General features: G+C 43.0%; 1 protein-coding gene across 1 annotated transcript in view; it reads right to left on the bottom strand.

The window, feature by feature from the left end:
* Positions 1-16,821, bottom strand: part of znf385c (zinc finger protein 385C) — a 212,168-nt gene extending 195,347 nt beyond the window's left edge. The window contains exon 1 of the mRNA XM_078529267.1: positions 16,684-16,821. Within this exon, the coding sequence (XP_078385393.1) occupies positions 16,684-16,693 (10 nt within the window). The 5' untranslated portion in view covers positions 16,694-16,821. The remainder of the gene's footprint in view (positions 1-16,683) is intronic.
* Between the last annotated feature and the right edge of the window lie 2,648 nt (positions 16,822-19,469).

The following is a 19,469-nucleotide window of genomic DNA, read 5'->3' as shown; positions in this document are numbered from 1 at the left end:
ACAACATACATTTCAAAACTGGGCTGTTGGCCAAGAAAATAAGCATTAGAGGTTTATAAAATTATCCTAAATGTTCTGGTGGCACAGAGGGTAATGGGCTTGCTTCATAATGAAATGGCCAAAGGTACATTCTTGGCAGAGTTATACTTGCTGGCTGATATGTGATGGATGGTTTATGCTGAGCTACCAGATGGAGGATACCAGACTGTGAAAAGGCCAGTTTTGTATTTAATTCATCGCAGCCGCACATACACCAACTCACTGCTTCAATCTGGCACGCTTCCTTCCATTTTATTCCTACCACTGCAGTCATTGCTCCTCAGGAATATCCACTCGTATTCCTCATGAGCTGCCAACATGCAATTCTACACCTTCTTCCTCCCCGTGTCCTCAGAGTTGAATTAAGGATTAATCACAGTCTTTTACTCCTATTATTTTCCAGGATCTCAAAGCTGCTCACCTTCTTTAATCTTCCCTTCCTGGCTACAATCTTCACCCAACATTTACAGGAAGGCGGGGAGGGTGTGAGGCCGGGATGGGGGTTGGCGGTGAGTCAGAGAGGGGTGGTGGTCAGGAAACCCTGAAGTAGAGGCTTCTCGCAGAGCCTGATTTAATGTTGTGGTACAGAGTGATCTGGGTGTACATGAAACACAAAATGTTAGCATGCAGGTACAGCAAGTAATAGGAAGGCAAATGGAAAGTTGGTCTTTATTGCAAAAGGGATGGAGTATAAAAGGTAGGAAAGTCTTGCTACAATTGTACTGCACCTAGTGTAGTGTGTACAGTTTTAGCCTCCTTACTTAAGGAGCATGGAAGCAGTTCAGAGAAGGCTCACTGGGTTGATTCTTGAGATAAAGGGGTTGTCTTATGAGGAAAGGTTCAGCAAGTTGGACCTATACTCATTGGAGCTTAAAAGAATGAGAGATGGTCTTATTGAAACCTAGAAGATTCTGAGGAGGCTTGACTTGCTAGGTGCTGAGAGAATGTTTCTAGATCGAGGGGGTAAAGTTTCAGAATAAGGGGTAGTCCATTTAAGACAGAGATGAGGAGGAAATTGTTTCTCTCAGAGGGCTGTTAATCTTTGTAATTCTCTACCCCCAAGAGCTGAGGAGGCTGAATATATTCATGGCTGAGATCAACAGATTCTTGAAATATAGGGGAGTGAAGAGTTATGGGGAAAAGGCAAGAACGTGGAATTGAGGCCAAAGTCAAATCAACCATGAATTTATTGAATCATGGAGCAGGCTTGAGGGGCTGTATGGCCTACTGCTGCTCCTATTTCTTATGTTATGTTAAATTTTTAACTCCCTCCACAATGAGACACTTGGCTGTCAGACAGGCAGGTCTGTGGCGCTGGACACCACTGGGGAATGGACAGCGGAGACTCTGGGGTTGACTGTGGATAGATCACGGGCCAGATAAATCAGGAAGGAGACCATGGAGGGACTGTTCAGGGGCCGGACTGGAGAAATTAAAGGGGGGGATAAAGGGTTAAGGACAGGAGAGATCAGACAGTGGCTGGAGAAATCAGAGGGGCCAGAGGAGAGATCAGTGATGTGTGGGGTTTCCCATTTATGAATTTTTAATTGGCCCATGTGTGCACTTGTGGTGTGGACTATGATGAACACCATTTTTGCGAGTATGTTAGCATGAGCATTAGGAATGTGCTCCTAGAGAGTAGGCAGGTTATGAAGTCTGTCGGGAGTGGGATTCTCACCACCCCCTCCCTACTGGGGGAAGTCCTACAATTAAATGTTCCCCGAGTGCCATCTGCCAATTAGGACTTAATTCCTCCAGAGCTCCTGGAGATTGAGTTGACAGGGGTGCTGCCAGTTTCATTGGTGATTGGCATTGCCCTCATTAAATTCCACCCAGTGTGTGCAAGTAGTGAGATGAGTATGAGGCTTGCAGCAATGTTAAATGTGTGAGGGCAAGGTGATGCAACAAATGTTGGATATGGGTCGTACTTGACTGAGTCTATTGGTAGGTGAGTGATGGAAGTGGGCGTGGGGTGCAGTGTGGTGAATGGAGTTGCGTGTGAGGCTAGTGGCATATTTCTAAAGATATGGCATGTGAAGATGCATTCACCGAGCTTGATGAACTTGGGCCCCCCGATGAGGTATGCACCTACTCAACCACACAATTAGCTGCACATGACGATCACTTGAATTAGTATGACGTTTGCGTGTTGCCTGCACGGGTTAAGTCCGTATCACAATTCCTGTACCTGATTACTGGCTAGAATCCAATTTTTCTCACAGAAAGTTTTATGATTCACCATCTTTAGAACTGAAAGAGAGTCTTTCATTTGGGTGAAAGTCAATGAAGGATGAATCCAGACGACTATGTCCCACGCTATAGTGCTTGGCCTACTTTTCAATTACTTGCTTGACAATGCCAATTGATCTGCTGCATGGCACATTGCACCCTTCACATATCTGGGCCAACGAAGAGTCAAATAATGCTCTCTGATATAGGAAAATGTAGACTACCACAGTGATGGATAGTAAATGAAAATACTCTCAAAATAGTTTCTAAGCTTTAACAAAGCTATTGTTTAATCAAAAAATAAACTATCACTTAGCAAAGAAATACAGCAGCCATTAGTGTCACATCAACTGGATAGCTTCTGTCGGCTTTTAGTAGATTTGGATTCATTTCACTGAAATCAAGACTAGTACAGAGATACTTGCAGTCTATCTACAGTAATGCATTTTTTAACAGACTTTCCTGTTTATATAAGCATTTATTTACCTCTATATGCTTGTACAAAGTGAGCTATTTTGTAATAATGTGACAAAATTGCCCAATATGCACAGGCAAATATCACCTGGCCAAGTAGACTATAAAAAATGTCAATGCTCACGTAGATGTTTGGGTCGATAATGTCAAAATGTTCATTAGCATGCAAAATGGCTCCAAAATATGACAGATTATCATTTGCCCTTGGCTCCTGTGTGCAGTTCAGGACATCATTGCCTACTCAGCGGAGTAGTACAGGTAGCTTTTGTTTCCTTTCCCCGACAAAAGAATTGTATCTAGCTGGGTGGAGATAGGGGAATGTTCAACAGCCAAAGCTCTGCAGGTAGCTCGTCATTCATCAGTTTGGCATTTCTTTACTTTCTCATCTCAGTGAGATTTTTCTTCATTTTACTTGGTACACATTTGAAGCACAGAATTCTTGATAGCTTGTACTGGACTTTGGTAAATTTAATCATACTGCTTTGGGACTGGTTGATTGATTTATCCACTGCTCTCACATCTCATATCTGGTAGAAATAATACCTTGGCCATGTATCTTAACAAAATTGGGACTACTGCATATGCTTCCAACTAACATGAAGATATTAGGAAATACCCAAGTATTATTCTTCGTTATATTCCCAGATTCTACACTGGATTTATCAGTAATGTCAAGTTTTTGCAGCTCTGCCTTTTTAAAATTTATTTGTTCAGGGGATGTGGCTATCACTGGCTAGGCCAGCATTTGTTGCCCATCCCTAATTGCCCTTGAGAAGATGGTGATGAGATGTCTTCTTGAACCGCTGCAGTCCATCTGTTGTAGGGACACGCATGGTGATGTTAGGAAGTTCCAGGATTTTGACTCAGAGACAGTGAAGGTACGGCGATATATTTCCAAGTCAGGATGGTGTGTGGCTTGGATGGAAACTTCCAGATGGTGGTGTTCCCATCTGTCTGCTGCCCTTGTCCATCTAGATGGTAGAGGTCGCGGTTTTGGAAGGTGCTGTCAAAGGACCCTTGTGTTAGTTCCTGCCGTGCATCTTGCAGATGGTACACACTGCTGCCACTGTGTGTCAGTGGTGGAAGGACTGAATGTTGAAAGTGGTGGATGGGGTGCCAATCAAGAGGGCTGCTTTGTCCTGAATGATGTTGAGCTTCTTGACAGTTGTAGCAGTTGCACTCATCTAGGCAAGTGGGGAATATTCCATATCACTCCTGATTTGTGCCTTGTAGGTGGTGGGCAGGCTTTGGGAGTCAGGAGGTGAGCTGCTGTCCACAAAATTTCCAACCTCTGACCTGCTCTTGTGGCCACAGTATTTATATGGCTGGTCCAGTTCAGTTTCTGGTCAATGGTAGCTCCCAGGATGTTGACAGTGGGGATTCAGCAATGCTAATGCCACTGAATGTCAACGGGAGATGGTTAGATTCTCCCTTGTTGAAGATGGTCATTGCCTGATACTTGTGTAGCGCGAATGTTACTTGCCACTTAGCAACCCAAGCCTGGATATTGTCCAGGTCTTGCTGCATTTGGACATGGGCTGCTTCAGTATCTGAGGAATCGCGAATGGTGCTGAACATTGTGCAATCATCTGTGAACATCCCCACTTCTGACCTTATGATGGAGGGAAGGTCATTGCTGAAACAGCTGAAGATGGTTGGGCCTAGGACACTACCCTGAGGAACTCCTGCTGCGATGTCCCGGACTGAGGTGATTGATATCCAACAACTACAACCATCTTCCTTTGTGCTAGGTATGACTCCAACCAGTGGAAAGTTTCCCCCCTGATTCCCATTGACTCCAGTTTTGCTAGGGCTGCTTGATGCCACACTCGGTCAAAGGCTGCCTTGCTGTCAAGGGCACTTTCTCCTTGCCTCTTGAGTTTAGCTCTTTTGTCCATGTTTGGACCAAGGCTGTAATGAGGTCAGGAGCTGAGTGGCCCTAGCTGAATCCAAACTAAGCATCAGTGAGCAAATTATTGCTGAGTAAGTGTCGCTTGATAGCACTGACGACAACATCTTCCATCACTTTGTTGACGATCGAGAGTAGACTGATGGGGCGGTAATTGGCCGGGTTGGAATTGTCCTGCTTTATGTGGACAGGACATACCTGGGCAATTTAACATATAGCCGGATGGTGCCAGTTTTGTAGCTGTATTGGGACAGCTAGGCTAGGGGTGCAGCTAGTTCTGGAACACATTCTGGATTAGTGTATGATAGAGACATTATATTAAATGTTGAAAGCCAAATTTTAATTTGCACTTGATCTCGCAAAATCTGTCACTTTCTTTGTTTATTAGTCTGTTTCAGCATTTCTCCTGAACTTCCACCCAAACATCATCTCCAGCTTCCACATCAGGGTGACTTTTGTAGACTTTTGCAGAGCTGAGGAGCTCCTTTAGCAAGATGCCCTTTGATATGGATGAGAACAAAGCTGCATGAGATCCAGGCCTTGCAGCAGTGGCAGTGTGATGATCAGCAGCAGGTGTGTGGGCACAACCTGGCTTTTGCTGAGGAATGCACCATGCCAAGGATTTTCACATCTCATTTCTCACATGCTGTGGGACAAGCTAAGTCAGATCCATCAAATAGCCATAATGCTGCAGTATCTAATTTTTAAATTTCAATTAAGGGTGTATAAAGCATAACTTTCTGACTTTGTTCTCCCCATTAGGAACACATACTGAAAATCTGGGTGCAATTTTAAGAATCAAAAAAGTACACGTAACACATATCTGGATTTCTGACATATATCTCTGTGGGCAACATGTCCGAATTACTGCTAAAAGCAGTCTCATCATTGTCAGGGGGTATGGATAACATACACGCCAAAATGTAGTTCTGTGAATTCTGGGCAGGCTGGACTGCAGAAAAACTGATCAGAAGAAACGGAAGATTTGAAAAAGGTCAGCCTGCATGCAGATCTTCACAAGGGACAGGGGGAAGCTTGGTAACTGCGCTCTATTCTACTTATGGCTGAGCTGAAGCAGCCTCCATCAATGCAGGGCAAGAGCATTAACAACATCCCATTTTCTACCTAAAATCCACCCTCGTCTCTAAAAACTTTTAGTTTCAAAAGAAAAAGCCACTTAATTAAGTCAATTTGAAGTCGCCATTTGCACCACTGGACAAAACAGTCCAAGAAGATTACTTATCTTTCACCTTAACTCCCAGTGAATTGTACCTCTGTGCATTTACTATGGGTGACCAAACTAACTTGTCTTTAACAAGGTGAGGAAAGGATGATAAGGAAGTCAAAGGAATGATTTTGCAATTTCACACTTAATAGGGAGCCTCACCTATGAGGAGTGCCTACTGGGAATTCAGACATGTGTGCTCTGTACAACCCTATGGGCGGAAAATCACCTGAGTTTCCATTTCACACTTCTTGCTGGGAGCACAGAGTCAGATTATTTGACTCAAGGGACGTACTCGTTCTTAATGCTCAGATTCAAAAATGAAGTGACAAAATTCAAGCAAAGCAGAAAATATTGGCCAATTGAATAATTTTCAGAGAATTACACAAATTCAATGAATATAAAGCCTTTCAGGGTGAAGCACACACAACAGGTGGATAGGTGTTAAATTTTACAGATAACAGGATGAAGTAAATAAATACACTGACCTGACATGAACTATCTGCATAAACAACACAATTATGAGGGATACGGCAACAGATAATATTACTGCAGCATGCAAGCTCATATTACAGTAAGACAATATGACGGCGTATAAATGAGACGTGTATGTAAGTAACATAATTAAGTAAAATTAATCAATTTATAGCAGTAGCTAATGTAAACTAACCTGTAACTTGTTGCATGGTGCAACATTGCATTTGTAAATGAATTAAAATGGACACTGTTGCACCTGAAAACATTGATATGTTTATGGAATATACAGTATCTTTCACTTAATTGCACAATGCTTCATTGCTTGAGCCTCGACTTCCCTAACTGTATTTCCATTTGTAAGCTCAGGAGGTTCCAATTCCCAATCCACTCTGGATCACATGTACCTACATAGAGATGAAGACCCATGTTGTGGAGTAGATTGTCTTGACTTGCAGTGGTTAGCAGGCTACAGTTTCAATTGGATCTGGAATAGTTCCCAATACGCTTGCACCTGAAGCAGTGTAAATGGGACAGAAGTATTGCTTTCATTCCCATTATGAATGCAACCTACTAAATTGGATGCAATTAGTTACATGAACTGCAATTTGCTCCTTATTTAAAACTAAACACGCATGTTTAATTAATTAGTTTCTGATATCTCTTAGAAAACATTGTTGATGGTCATAACAAACACGTGTGATGATTTCAGATAAAGAGACAATTAATTTTAAGTCACATTCACTTAACCTGTTTATTTATGTAATAATTAATGATCCTGGTATCATACAATTAAGCAGATCATGTAAGAAATAATAATCGAATGCAAAAACACAATCAAAACATAAATAAAACCTGAAGATTTTGGCCATAGTTTGGGCTCTAAGTGCAAATGGTCTTTGCGAGGGAAATTCATGGCTCTCACATTCCCAAAGTTTCTAAAGACTTCTAGAACAGCACTGATCATAAGAGTTCCAGTTAGGCACACAGATGTTTCGTGAACAGAAGTACTGGAATCTCATGAGATAAAACATATGAATGCACAGGAACACTGTTTCGATTTCAATGGTAATTTTGCATTTAATCCTATGTGTTTAGTTTTATTCACTGGTATTGCTTACATGGGATGACAGCTCAGTGCATATATATGTGATAGAAAGAGGTGAGAGTGCATTGGTTTGCAGTCATTAGGTACCCTAGAGTATAATAGCTGAATGGAAAAAGGACCATATGAAATTTGACAATATTGTTGAAGGTCACATTGGCATGAGAAATTGCCTTAACTGAAGTCTCATGTAATGAAGTTGTAAGAAACTTCTTTGTCATCATAGTCAACTCTGAAACGTTAACTCTGTTTCTCTCTTCACAGATGCTGCCTCACCTGCTGAGTATTTCCTGCATTTTCTGTTTTTATTTCAGATTTCTAGCATCTGCAATATTTTACTTGTTCCTTGGCTTCATCCTTGTTGGAGACTGATACAGCTCCACCTCCTTTATTACAGGTCTAGTTCTTGCTAATATCAATAATAGAGCCCAGCTGAATGGCAAGTTTATGCAGTATGTGGGTCAATACAAGGTTTATCCATTTTGGATGGCTCATGCTGCCAAAACAACTCTAGAGATATCAAAACACGGAGATCACTGCTTTAGCAATGAAATGTTTAATATTTACCAAACTACATCAGTCCACCAACCTAACTAGTCCTGCTTGGCGTAGTGTAGCATGGTGAGGAGATGCGGCCAGTGTGAAATTGGTCATCACACACAAATAAAACAGGCTAAGAGTGAATTACTTATGTTTTTACCTCAAGAATTTGACAGTCATGAGGAGAATTATTTGCTGGGAACCAATTGCTTACTAAAAGAGTGGAAACCCTTAGATACCATTTAATTGACCAATGATACCTAGATGGCCAATTTGTCACATTCAGGACTCTTGAAAACCCATTTTTAGTTATGTGTCCAACTGCTTTTCTGCACTTGGAGAGACAAATGAAATGTTGAACTTCCATCATAGTCCCCCAGTTCCTGCGGCAATTCACCTGTACACGATACTTTGGCTAATCCCATTGTGGTGTCCTCCCGATGCCCAAAAATACTTTGCAATCAAAAAAATGATGACTGCTGTGACTAACAGCCATAGGCCAGGTAGCTCGTGTCACTGGCGAGCATTTCCAACCCAATCAACTTTCAGTTGGTTTATTAATTACCTCCCTAGCAATCACATTCTTCTAAATACAATGTTTTGCTCGTAAGGTCTGGCGGTTCATTCATTGAGGGTACAGTCATCTCTTAGGTGTCCTCTGCTTGCATTTCCTGTTCCTTCATAGACAGCACAATGGCCGCTGTGATTGGACAGTGTTTTGTTTATCAGTGACATTATTCTAAATATGCCGGTGGTATCATTTATGATATTTCATCAGCTTGAAATATCGCTACTGCATTTAAGATAATAAATGTGCCCTCAAATAATTGGATTAGTTGGTATTTTTAAATTTGAAAGTTGTAATTATCCTGTTGCATTAAATATATATCAGAATATGACAAACACATTGTTGGTGGTAAAATTACTGACACTCCGAATTAATATCTGTCCCATTATTTTTGACATTTCAGAAAACAAGATGAAAACATACACAGCCATGAATTTTGGTTACACTGTTGCAAAAAATAATAATAAATTGGTATATTTAATTTAAAAGAGCATTTTATAATGTAATTGTTGCACTGTTTATTTGATGTTGGTTCAGAAAAGGTTGGTCAATAAAAATGACCTTGTTTGTCAGTAAAGTAGCTTAAGAGAAGTGGTTAGCAAGCTGGATCCAATTGTAAACTGCATTACGTTTTCCTAATTTTCCCCAGAATACTCTTACACAGAGCTGATGCGTACTAACATGGAATTCCTAATCAGATTATGTTCTATGACAGGCTTTCAGTCTATCACAGCGAATCTCTTTGCTCAGCACTGATGAATTTTGTTGAGGAACCCTTCAACAGACAATGAAAGCCCACGCTCGAAAATGCCACTTATTTAAAGTATAGAAAAAAAAATCTGTTTTTATTTCAGACTTACAGCATCTGCAGTAATTTAATTTTGGACCTATTTAAGGCAACTTCCCAGGATGCCTAAAAGGAATGAGGCCAATATTGCATCGGATGTATTTCAGGCACCCTTGTGGGATAGCCCCTGGCATAGCCCTGTAAAATCGGTCATTTTAACCCCCATTTTGGGCCCAGAAAATGGGTGCAACAGGGTCCAATTTGAACACCTTCTCCCTTTTGATGACCAAAGTGCACCTTCTGTTTGTTAAATTCATATTTATCATAAAAACAAGACAATAGTAATAACAGGTTGGGTTGGATTTTCAATCTGTGCCATAGCTGGGATTGGAGGCGGGCAGGTGCTAAAAATGACCCTGCCAACTGACATGCTGGTTTCGTGACTCCACACTGCCTCCAAACCATATTTGTGGAGTTGGGATGGGGCACAGATAAGAGCCTATTGACACCAGTTAAAGGAGGCCAACTGGGATTTTCCAGTTAGCCTCCAGGTCCCCAGAGGTGGAGGAGCTTGTTTACGTGCTTAGAGTCAGCCTCCCAGCAGCAGGCCTGGGATTGGTGGAGGGGAGTGGCGGGGGGGGGGGGGGGGGGGAAGGGGGTGTACTCCATGTAGGCCTAGAGGCCCTGCCTGTTGGCTTGGACACAGGAGCAGCCACAAGCTCTGAAGAAGAGTCATACGGACTCGAAACGTTAACTTTGTTTCTCTCTCCACAGAGGCTGCCGGACCTGCTGAGTTTTTCCAGCATTTTCTGTTTTTATTTCAGATTTCCAGCATCCACAGTATTTTGCTTTTATTTTATTATAGCAACTACAAGCCGCCTTGCAGAGCTTGTGGTGGCCTTCTGCAAGATCCTTTTTTAAATGTATTTAAAAAAGTTGGAGAGGGGGCACCTCCATTTTGAAACACCCTTCGCTTAACCTCAACTGTAATCTGTCATTCCTTTCAAAGTGGGAGACCTCTGGGAGAAAAAGGAGTCTGCAAAGGGGTATATAAGTGAGTGGGCAAAAAATTGGCAGATGGAGTATAATCTGGGAAAATGTGAACTTGTCCACTTTGGCAGGAAAAAATAGAAAAGTAGCATATTATTTAAGCAGAGAAAGATTGCAGAAATCTGAGGTACAGAGGGATCTGGGTGTTCCTGGTTCTTTATCATAAAATGTTAGTATGCAGGTACAGCAAGTGATTAGGAAGGCAAATGAAATGTTGTTGTTTATTGCAAGAGGACTGGAATATAAAAATAGGAATTTAGCTGCAGTTGTACAGGGTGTTAATGAGACTACATCTGGAGTACTGTGTACAGTTTTGGTCTCAATTAAGAAAGGATATAAATGCATTAGAAGCAGTTCAGAGAAAGTTCACTCGATTGATAATGTGGGATAGGGTGGGGGTTATCTTTTGAGGAAAAGTTGGACAGGCTGGGCCTGTATCAGGTGTTTTCTGGTGTTCAGAAAAATTTTAGACAGAGGTGAGGAGGAATATTCTCTCTCAGGGGCTCATGAGTCTTTGGAACTTTCTTCCCTGGAGAGCAGTGGAGGCAGGGACATTGAATATTTTTAAAACAAAGGTAGGTACATTCTTGACTAACAAGGGAGTCAAAGGATATCTGGGGTAGACGGGAATGTGGAGTTGAGGCCACAATCAAATCAGCCATGATTTTATTGAATGATGAAGCAGGCTCGAGGGGCCAAATGGCCTATTCCTGCTCCTAATTCATACGTTCGTATACCTCCAGCTTCAAGAGCCCATCACCGACAGTGAGCTTGTCTCCAGGCCAATCAAAGGGGTGCCAATCACAATGCGTGACTGTTACCACCCCCCCCCCATCCCCCTCTCCGCGGGCAGGTTCGGCACCTGGAAACAGTCCCAACTCTTCTTTCCCGCCCCCAAAGGATAAAATATTCTGCCCGTTATCACATATAGCCATTATATTTAAGAGTTACTCTTTCCTATGATGCCATGGAACCGAAGGTTATGCACAGGGGGAAATAAATGAACATTTCAAATCAATTTTAATTTCTCAGTAAAATCCATCTGTCCTAGAGAAAATTTGTGCTTCAGCCAAGCAGCTGCCAAAGTTGAATGCAACAACACTCACTTTATCGAACTGACACCAGAATACATTATTCTAATCACACTCTCTATATCTTACTTCACTCTATAGTCCTATTAACATTGAGTGAATTTGGATTGATTCAGTGCTTAATGAACTCAGTTCAAAGTAGAGAAACAACAGACATAAAATTTAGCAATCAGCTGTGACAAATAGTCAATAAAAGGTAAATTTATTGAAATTTTGATATAGTTTTGTTTTTAATCACACTGTTCTTTTGTTTGATTTTTTTGTTTGCCTGTGTATTTTAGCCTCTTTTATTCATCTCTCACCTCTGCTTTCATAAAGCTTTATCCAGAAGAGTAAAACCGTAGATGCAATGGTTTCTGCTATGATCCTGGTATGTTTTGAACTTTTTATAGCATCGACTAGGTTAGGGGGATGCATTTGCTTTGAGACGTCCAATACTGTCACTGCTGTGGAGTTATGCTAGTGATGTGAGTATAATGATAATACCACTTCCAGTCCTAACACAACCCCCTGCAGAAAAAAAACACCACTAGACAATAAGCATGTGTCGCTAGCCTAGCTTAGCACAACCAGGCCAGTATGAACTGTATAATAAATGCGTCCGTAACAGTTAATCGCTGGGTTGCTGGAGATTGAGAGAACACTATGCCGTAGATACCACAAGAACACAACTTCTTTCCAGTACCTGCTGCTGTCTTTATTTTATGTCTCTGTGTCACGTAATATCACAGAATCTCGGCTGTAAACACCTGACACTGCTGATATATTGCACAAAGGATACATTAGTGACTCGGCAGGCATGGGCAATCTCAAAAGATTACTTTGTGCATTAACCCTCGCAAGCCAGGGGGAGAAATCTGATCTTGGATCTTTTTTATATATACGCAAAGAAAGGAAACTATGTGCTTTCCGTAATGGATTTCTACCAAACATGTGCCACTTCACTGTTCATTCCTGTAAAATTGCATCACACCATCGCACAGGCTTGTGAAGAATGACACACATTTACACTAAACATAACAAGTGCATGTAGAAGGTCTCACCTATTTGCACAGTCTGAAGCGTGCACATTATCTTATCAGGGAGGAAAGAAGCCATTTCCCTCGAACAGCTATTACACATATTTTATCTTCAAAAATATTCTGGACTTCTTGATCTGAAACCAAAACTGAGAAATTCAACCTTATTCGGCACTAGACTCCATGATAAATGGGGATGAAAAGAAAAGCCATGAATGCTGAAAATCTGAATTTAATGGGTTACTAATTTTTCTAGACTGACATTGTGCAAGATTAATTGTATTTTAGAGCATAACAATACTGAATGCTTATTGGGATAATCTGCTTGCTCAGCAGATTTCAAATATTTGAACTGCCTCAAAGGAAGAGTCAATTTTACAGTTAATCTTCATGAATCAATTGAGAAAAAAGAGTTTAAATCTGTTTTTCCAGCCTTCCTGTTTTATCCTTGTCATGTGGTGAATTTTTAAAAATCTCTGTCACAATCATAAAATACATAAAAGGGCTCCTTCCTTCCCATTTATCCCTCCCCTGAATTGCCAGAAAAGATCTACATTTAAATTAATTACAGAAATGCAAATGAAAGGTAAACATTCATTAAGTGCCAGGCGACTTTCCATGTTCACTTTATTCTGCTGCACTTTCTTATGTTTGTCCTTGATGTGGGGATTCTAAAGAACAACCAGGAGAACTTGGCAAACAGACCTGTCCTACCAACAACAGGACCTAACATGCCTTCCTGAAATGAAGCTTGCGGAATTTTAGTGTGAAAGGCTAAGATTTCCATCTTTCCAATCTCTAGTTAGGCTCCTCTCCGTCTTATACAGCAATGAGGAAATTTGAATATGAACATCTAGACTGATTCTCTTCTTTTAGATTTTTCCCACAGCTTTACTTTCTGTTCGCCGAGATTTGGCAGCAAGCTACGGAGGGAAAAGAACATGGAACAAAAAAAACGTTATTTGGCCCACCAAACTCTCTCCTGGAGCACATTATTTGGCTATTTACAATTGGCCTCACTGTGGATTCTGCTCTATCCATTTAATCCCCTGAACAAAAATGCTATAAATACTGGCTGAACTCCTGAAGCTAGCCATGAAAACACCAGTACATTCATTCATACTAACATTTCCAATATTCTCCTCTGGGCTTCTATTCCACTCAGACAACAGGGATGACATGTGAGTCCATGTGTAGCTCTGACAAGCGATGGGCTTAGAGCCATTGCCACACAAACTGATTGGGTATTTTGAACTTGGGTGGAACTTCTGAGGTCAATCTCATTGTGATAATTTGAGAACACTGTGCCTCCAATGAGGAGTTTGTTTGTTGAGACTGGTGTGTTGAGAGGGTGGGGGAGGCAGTGGTGGTGAGGGAGCAGGGGAAGATTTGGAAAATCTATCGTTCTTTTAGATTTTTAAGCCCTTGAGGAGCTTATTTTTTTGATGGTTGAACTACATTAATCTTCACTGTTTGATTTGCAGTGACAAACAAAATGTCAACTTCCAGAGAAACAATACCAAGAACCTTTGGAACTACCAATGCTTCAGCAGTAGCACTGACTGAGCAAGCTCACCAGTGAACAGTGGCATCTTTGTCACCCCAGGGCTGCAGCCACAAAGACCAGCAGCACAGAGTGCACACGAAAAGACAACACAGGCTAGTGCTGAACTCCCCCTCACACTACCTTGCATACTTTGACCATGCATGGCAATTACGCACTAATAATTTACGCTATCAGTATTCCTTCAGCCATATGCTAAAAGGGATTCAGCTCTGTGATCTTTCTGAAACATTGGGCTGGTTTCCTAAGCCCCCACCCCCACTCATCAATGCCAGCATGTTTGAAGGTGGGGGTGCTCCCAGGCAGTGCATGTCCTGCCTGCCATCTTTCAGCCCACCCTGATCTGGCTCCCATTTTACGGGTAACATGGAAAAGTCGGGTGGCCCTCCTGCCCTTCGACCTATTGTGGTCCTTAAGTGGCCAATTAATGGCTCCTTAAGTGCCTCACCTCACACCTGCCACTATTTTACCTATGGCAGGGGAAGGCCCGAGCCAAGCGATTAGCCCGGCACATATTTTGGGTGAGCAGGTGTTGGGCAAGGGAGGGGAACCTTCTTTTGGGGTCTCCTATGCCCATTGGAGAACCCCCCCCATCCCCAAGGTCATACTTTTAACCTATCTATTTGCTTCTTAAATATATTCAGTGACTTGGCCTCCACAGCTTCTGTGGTAGAGAATTCCACAGGTTCACCACCCTCTGAGTGAAGAAGTTTCTCCTCATCTCAATGGTCTACCCTGTATCCTGAGATTGTGACCCATTGTTCAAGAGCCCCCAGACAGAGGAAACATCATCCCTGCGTCCAGTCTGTCCAGCCCTATCAAAATTTTATGCATTGCAATGAGATCCCCTCTCATTCTTCTAAACTCTGGACAATGCTATGACCAAGCCAAGGGATAGATCACAGGTACATTAAGAAAGTGTGTGATTGTATTCATTTTCTTTAACCAGTGTCATTTACAGTTATAAAAATCTTGGAGGTAAAGGCTGCATGACTGACAATCAAGCATTAAATCGGGCCGGGTGAGAGAGGCTGGGGGGAGGGTTAAAGGGCCGGGGTGCCTCCAATGGGCACAAGGGACCTCAAAAGCTTCCCCTTACCAACCACCACCCCTCCCACCCCTCCCCTCCTCCCTTACCCTTGCCTGACACCAGATCACACAGTAAAAGTTACTGAGCTACCTGCTTGGCGAGGGCCCCCTTGCCATGGGTAAAAAAAGCCTGTTCGCTTTACAATTGGCATGGGAAGGTGGTCCACTGTGAGGAGGGACTTGACAAGTGACCAATGACGTGAGTGAGGAGGAGGGGGTGGTGGAAGATCCTGGAAGATGTGTGATGAAACCTCTAGGAATATGTCCAATCACAGTTGGCAACTAGGCAGGACTGCTTTGCAGCCCCACACCTGCTTGAAGTAAATTTTGTACCCAGGACGGTGACAGCAGGAACAGGAACAGGGGCTCATTCCAGGTTCGAGGCTAAACTCCCCACACTGCCCCCCACCCCATCCAAATTCCACCTTCCGCCAACCTTGGGCAGCCTTCCTGGCATGAAAGAGAAAGACATATGCAATACTTTCAAGCAGTCGCCACTTGTGATTACATTTTAAAAAGCATGTAGTCACACTCAGGTAATTCTACCTTATTGAATAAAAGGCATTATATGGCTTGCAGCTACATGACTGGAGATTATTATCTCATGCCTGGCATCACGGTTGGATGTTAATCAAAGGCTGTTTAATGGTGAAAATGAGCCCTGTGCACTCAACATCAGATAGATTTCATACTTTTTGTTTAAAAAAAAGAAATATCAAGCAATTTTTCCTTCTGTTCTATATACCTGAAGGAAAGTATTTTTCCTGCAACGTGTGGTTTAGTGATAACTAATGGAATGTTGCAGTGTTCCATTCTGTAAGGCTGAAAGGCGACATGGTCAACAACTTAACATGAGTCAAAGAAATATGTGAAGTTCACCTTTAATTACATGTGGTTGGAATGGTAGCACAGATAATGACGACTGCTGTCTGGCTCCTGCTCACCTTAACACCAGCAACACTTCAACACATAAGGTCACATTGTCCATTGACAGATTTCTCACCGCCGCCACCAGACAACAACCCACTTTTTAAAATCAGATATTTTCCTCTGGGAACAAAGACATTAATAAAACCTCAGCCACTCACGTGTCCAACAGCAGCATTTGGAGGGAAGCGAATATCTGCTTTAAGTGATTATCAAACATTTTATGCCTTATTAACCAGATCAACAAGGAGCCATCCTAGCAGCCAGTTTGCTGGTGTATTGCAGTGGATTAGATTCCTAGCAAGTGGTTGCCTGTTTCAGCTCCGACCAAATATTTTATTTTTTTTTTGATAACAAGTGCAGTATAATGAGCTCTGCGGAAATTCATTCAAAAGATATGATGGTCCCAACGTTGTCGTGGTGAGTAAACTGAGATTAAATCCAGCTCAGCGCTGGAAAAGGCTGCGAGACTTTCCTGTCGTGTCGCTGTCCCTCTGACCACAAGCTGAGCAACGCTCCTGCTTTGCAAGAAAGAAGCAAAAAAGATTCCACTATCCCGCTGCCTTAAAGTTCCCATTGCTTTTCTTACTCACCGAGCAGCATTTTTTTCACCCGCTGAAGTAGTTGGATTCCTGCTGTTCCTTCAAATGCTGGGAAATCAGCCAAAACAAAGACCTCCTTCCTTGGAAAGAATACCTCTCTCCCGGCCAACTTAATTCCAAACGCTACAGTTACACCTTCAAACTCAGCGCTCCAGCGCTTTTTGTTTTTTGCCTCCAGGGTGGCAGAATGTCCTCCTGCAGCTACTGGTCTCGTTTAACCCAATCACAGGGAATGAACAGCCTCAGCCTTTCCCAGCAAAGGTCCCGCAGACAATACAGCAAAATCAACATGACAATCAGAGGGGAGGGAACAGGAGAGGCTGAATTTGAAACATCTCCCCTCCCAGCCTGACCCACACTCGGACTCCCCTCGGCAGCTCCAGCTCAGCCTCAGCTGCCAAAGCACAGAAGCCTCCAGAACCTGGGGACACAACCTGCATCGATCACCTCCCAAGAATCCCTCTCCTTTTCCTGCCTTTTAACATTAACATGCAAGACAGCACCTTCGGAGCACAAGAACTTAAAGAGAGTTATTCATCTTTCCCAGCCCCGGACGGTGCCCTCTCCAGGGGCAGAGGGTGCCCGGGCGGAGGGTGGAAGATGGGGGCTGGTCAATTTATTTTCCCTCATCCAAGAATCATAACATTCCTCTGAAATGAAAGAGCTTCTGTGTGTGTGATGATCACCGTACATACTTGCCGGCTTACCAATGTGTGTAGGTCTGCCTGACTGGAGCTGTTTTTAATGCTAACAGACCTTCACTGTCTGGTTGTATTCTTTGAAAAGCTCTCGGTACCAGCATTGCATCCTGACTTGTTAGCCCAGGATGAAGCTCCCTTTGAAATCATTATTTTTAACACCGGACTCCAGTAAATGCTTTGTTCTACTTGCATTTTTCCCTATGCAAATTACAATTTTTAATGATGCAGCAGAGATGTAAACATACATCTGCACTGTCCTGGAGGTATTAAAATGAAACAAAAGCCCTCTTCATGCCTCCGCGGATGAATGTACAGTTTGGCATTGTACTGAATCATCCAGGCAAGGAAGGGCTCCAGCAGCTATCTAGTAACCCCTAATTAAAGGAGGACTTGCATTTATATAGTGCCTTTCACAGCCACAGGACGCCTCAAAGTGCTTTACAGCCAATGAAATACTTTTGAAGTGTAGCCATTGTTGTAATGTCAGAAACATGGGGTGGAATTTTCGGGTGAGCGGGCAGTGGCTGGGGCATGGACCCCTGGCCGCGATTTTACCCTGGCTGGCCAATTGACAGCCAGCAACATGAAGGGCGCGCTGAGAGGCTCAGCGCAGCCGGGGTGGGGGCCCGGAGGAGGGTGTGCGTGGGTGTGGTGGAGCACGCAGAGAGCTGCCTCGGGAGCTGACAAATTTAAAACCAATAAAAACACAATTTAAAATCCGGAAGAAATGTCCACGCATCAGAATGAGACACCTCAGCATATGGATGCTGAGAATTCTGTCCAAACATTTTAATCTTTTTAAAAGCTAATATCAGGAGCCTCACCGCACCCATGGATAAGGTTTCCTCAAAAAGGCAAAGGCCGCCTGGCCGATTCGCCCGCCCGCCGACCATAACATCGGACAGGCAGCGAAAAATCACCGTCAATTGCTACTTTAAAGGCCTTAATAGACCTCTTCATTGTTGGCGGGCGCGCAGCTGACTCTTGCGTGCACCTGCCAATCGGAATATCGTGCGAGTGCGCGATAACATCAGGGCACTTGCCCGATGTCACCGCGCGCTATTTCACACTCAAACATGTTGGGCGCACGCCCACATGCCGAGTGAAAAATCCTACCCATGGTAACCAATTTGCGCACAGCAAGCTCCCACAAATAGCAATGAGATAATAACCTGATCATCTGTTTTTGTGACGCTGTTTTAGGGATAAATATTGGCCAGGGCACTGGGGAGAACTCTCCAGCTCTTCTTTGAAATAGTGCCATGGGATCTTTTACATCCACCCATTCAGTCAGATGGGTCGTTGATTTAATGCTTCATCCAAACGACAGCACCCCTTCAGTACGGCACTGCAACATCAGCTTTAATTTTTGCGTTCAAGCCACAGAGTGGGACTTGAACCCAGAACCAACTGAACCACAGCTGACATGTGAATGGGTGTTAGAGGGGAACATCAATGGACTTGGCTGCAGCACTGAACCCTCAATCAAACACTCCGCCAACTTTGTGCAAGCCCACTTAAGGATAATGCCAATCTGTGTGAGATACCAGCAGCCTCCTCATGCCCATCGACTTGTGCCCAAGCATGAATCGCCTCTCAGGAGTGAGGGCAGGAAGAGATATATTCACCAAAAATACATATATCGTCTTTGGAAAGCTCTGAAAAAAGGAAGTTTAGGAAGAACAGATTCTCATATAAGGAAAAGCTAAAACAAAGTAAGGATGTCTGACCCACAAACTCAGTGAAATGGTTAGTTGAAGTGGCTGTTGAGATATGCTACAACCTAACACATCTGGAAAAAGATGGTGCAGTGAATTCTCACCACAGAGGACCTTGGCTTGAACTAGTTGTAACTATTAATTAGGAAGCAGAATTTCCATCGCAAACCCCATGCAGGAATAGAAATTGCAATGAGCTGAGAACCACCTGACCGACAGGCAGGACCCACTCTCATGCAGAGAAGCTGAAACGTAAGAGTTTGCTGAAAAGAGACGTCATATCGACAACCTATACATGAATATTGCAACCAGCAGCCTCCATTCCTTCTTGCATCACCTATACACCACACCCTCCCCA

The sequence above is a fragment of the Cetorhinus maximus genome, chromosome 25 (assembly GCF_964194155.1).
Source record: "Cetorhinus maximus chromosome 25, sCetMax3.hap1.1, whole genome shotgun sequence".
In the NCBI taxonomy this organism is placed as follows: Eukaryota; Metazoa; Chordata; class Chondrichthyes; order Lamniformes; family Cetorhinidae; genus Cetorhinus; species Cetorhinus maximus.
Note: the sequence above shows the minus strand (reverse complement) of the source record. Positions and strands in the feature narration are given on the sequence as shown.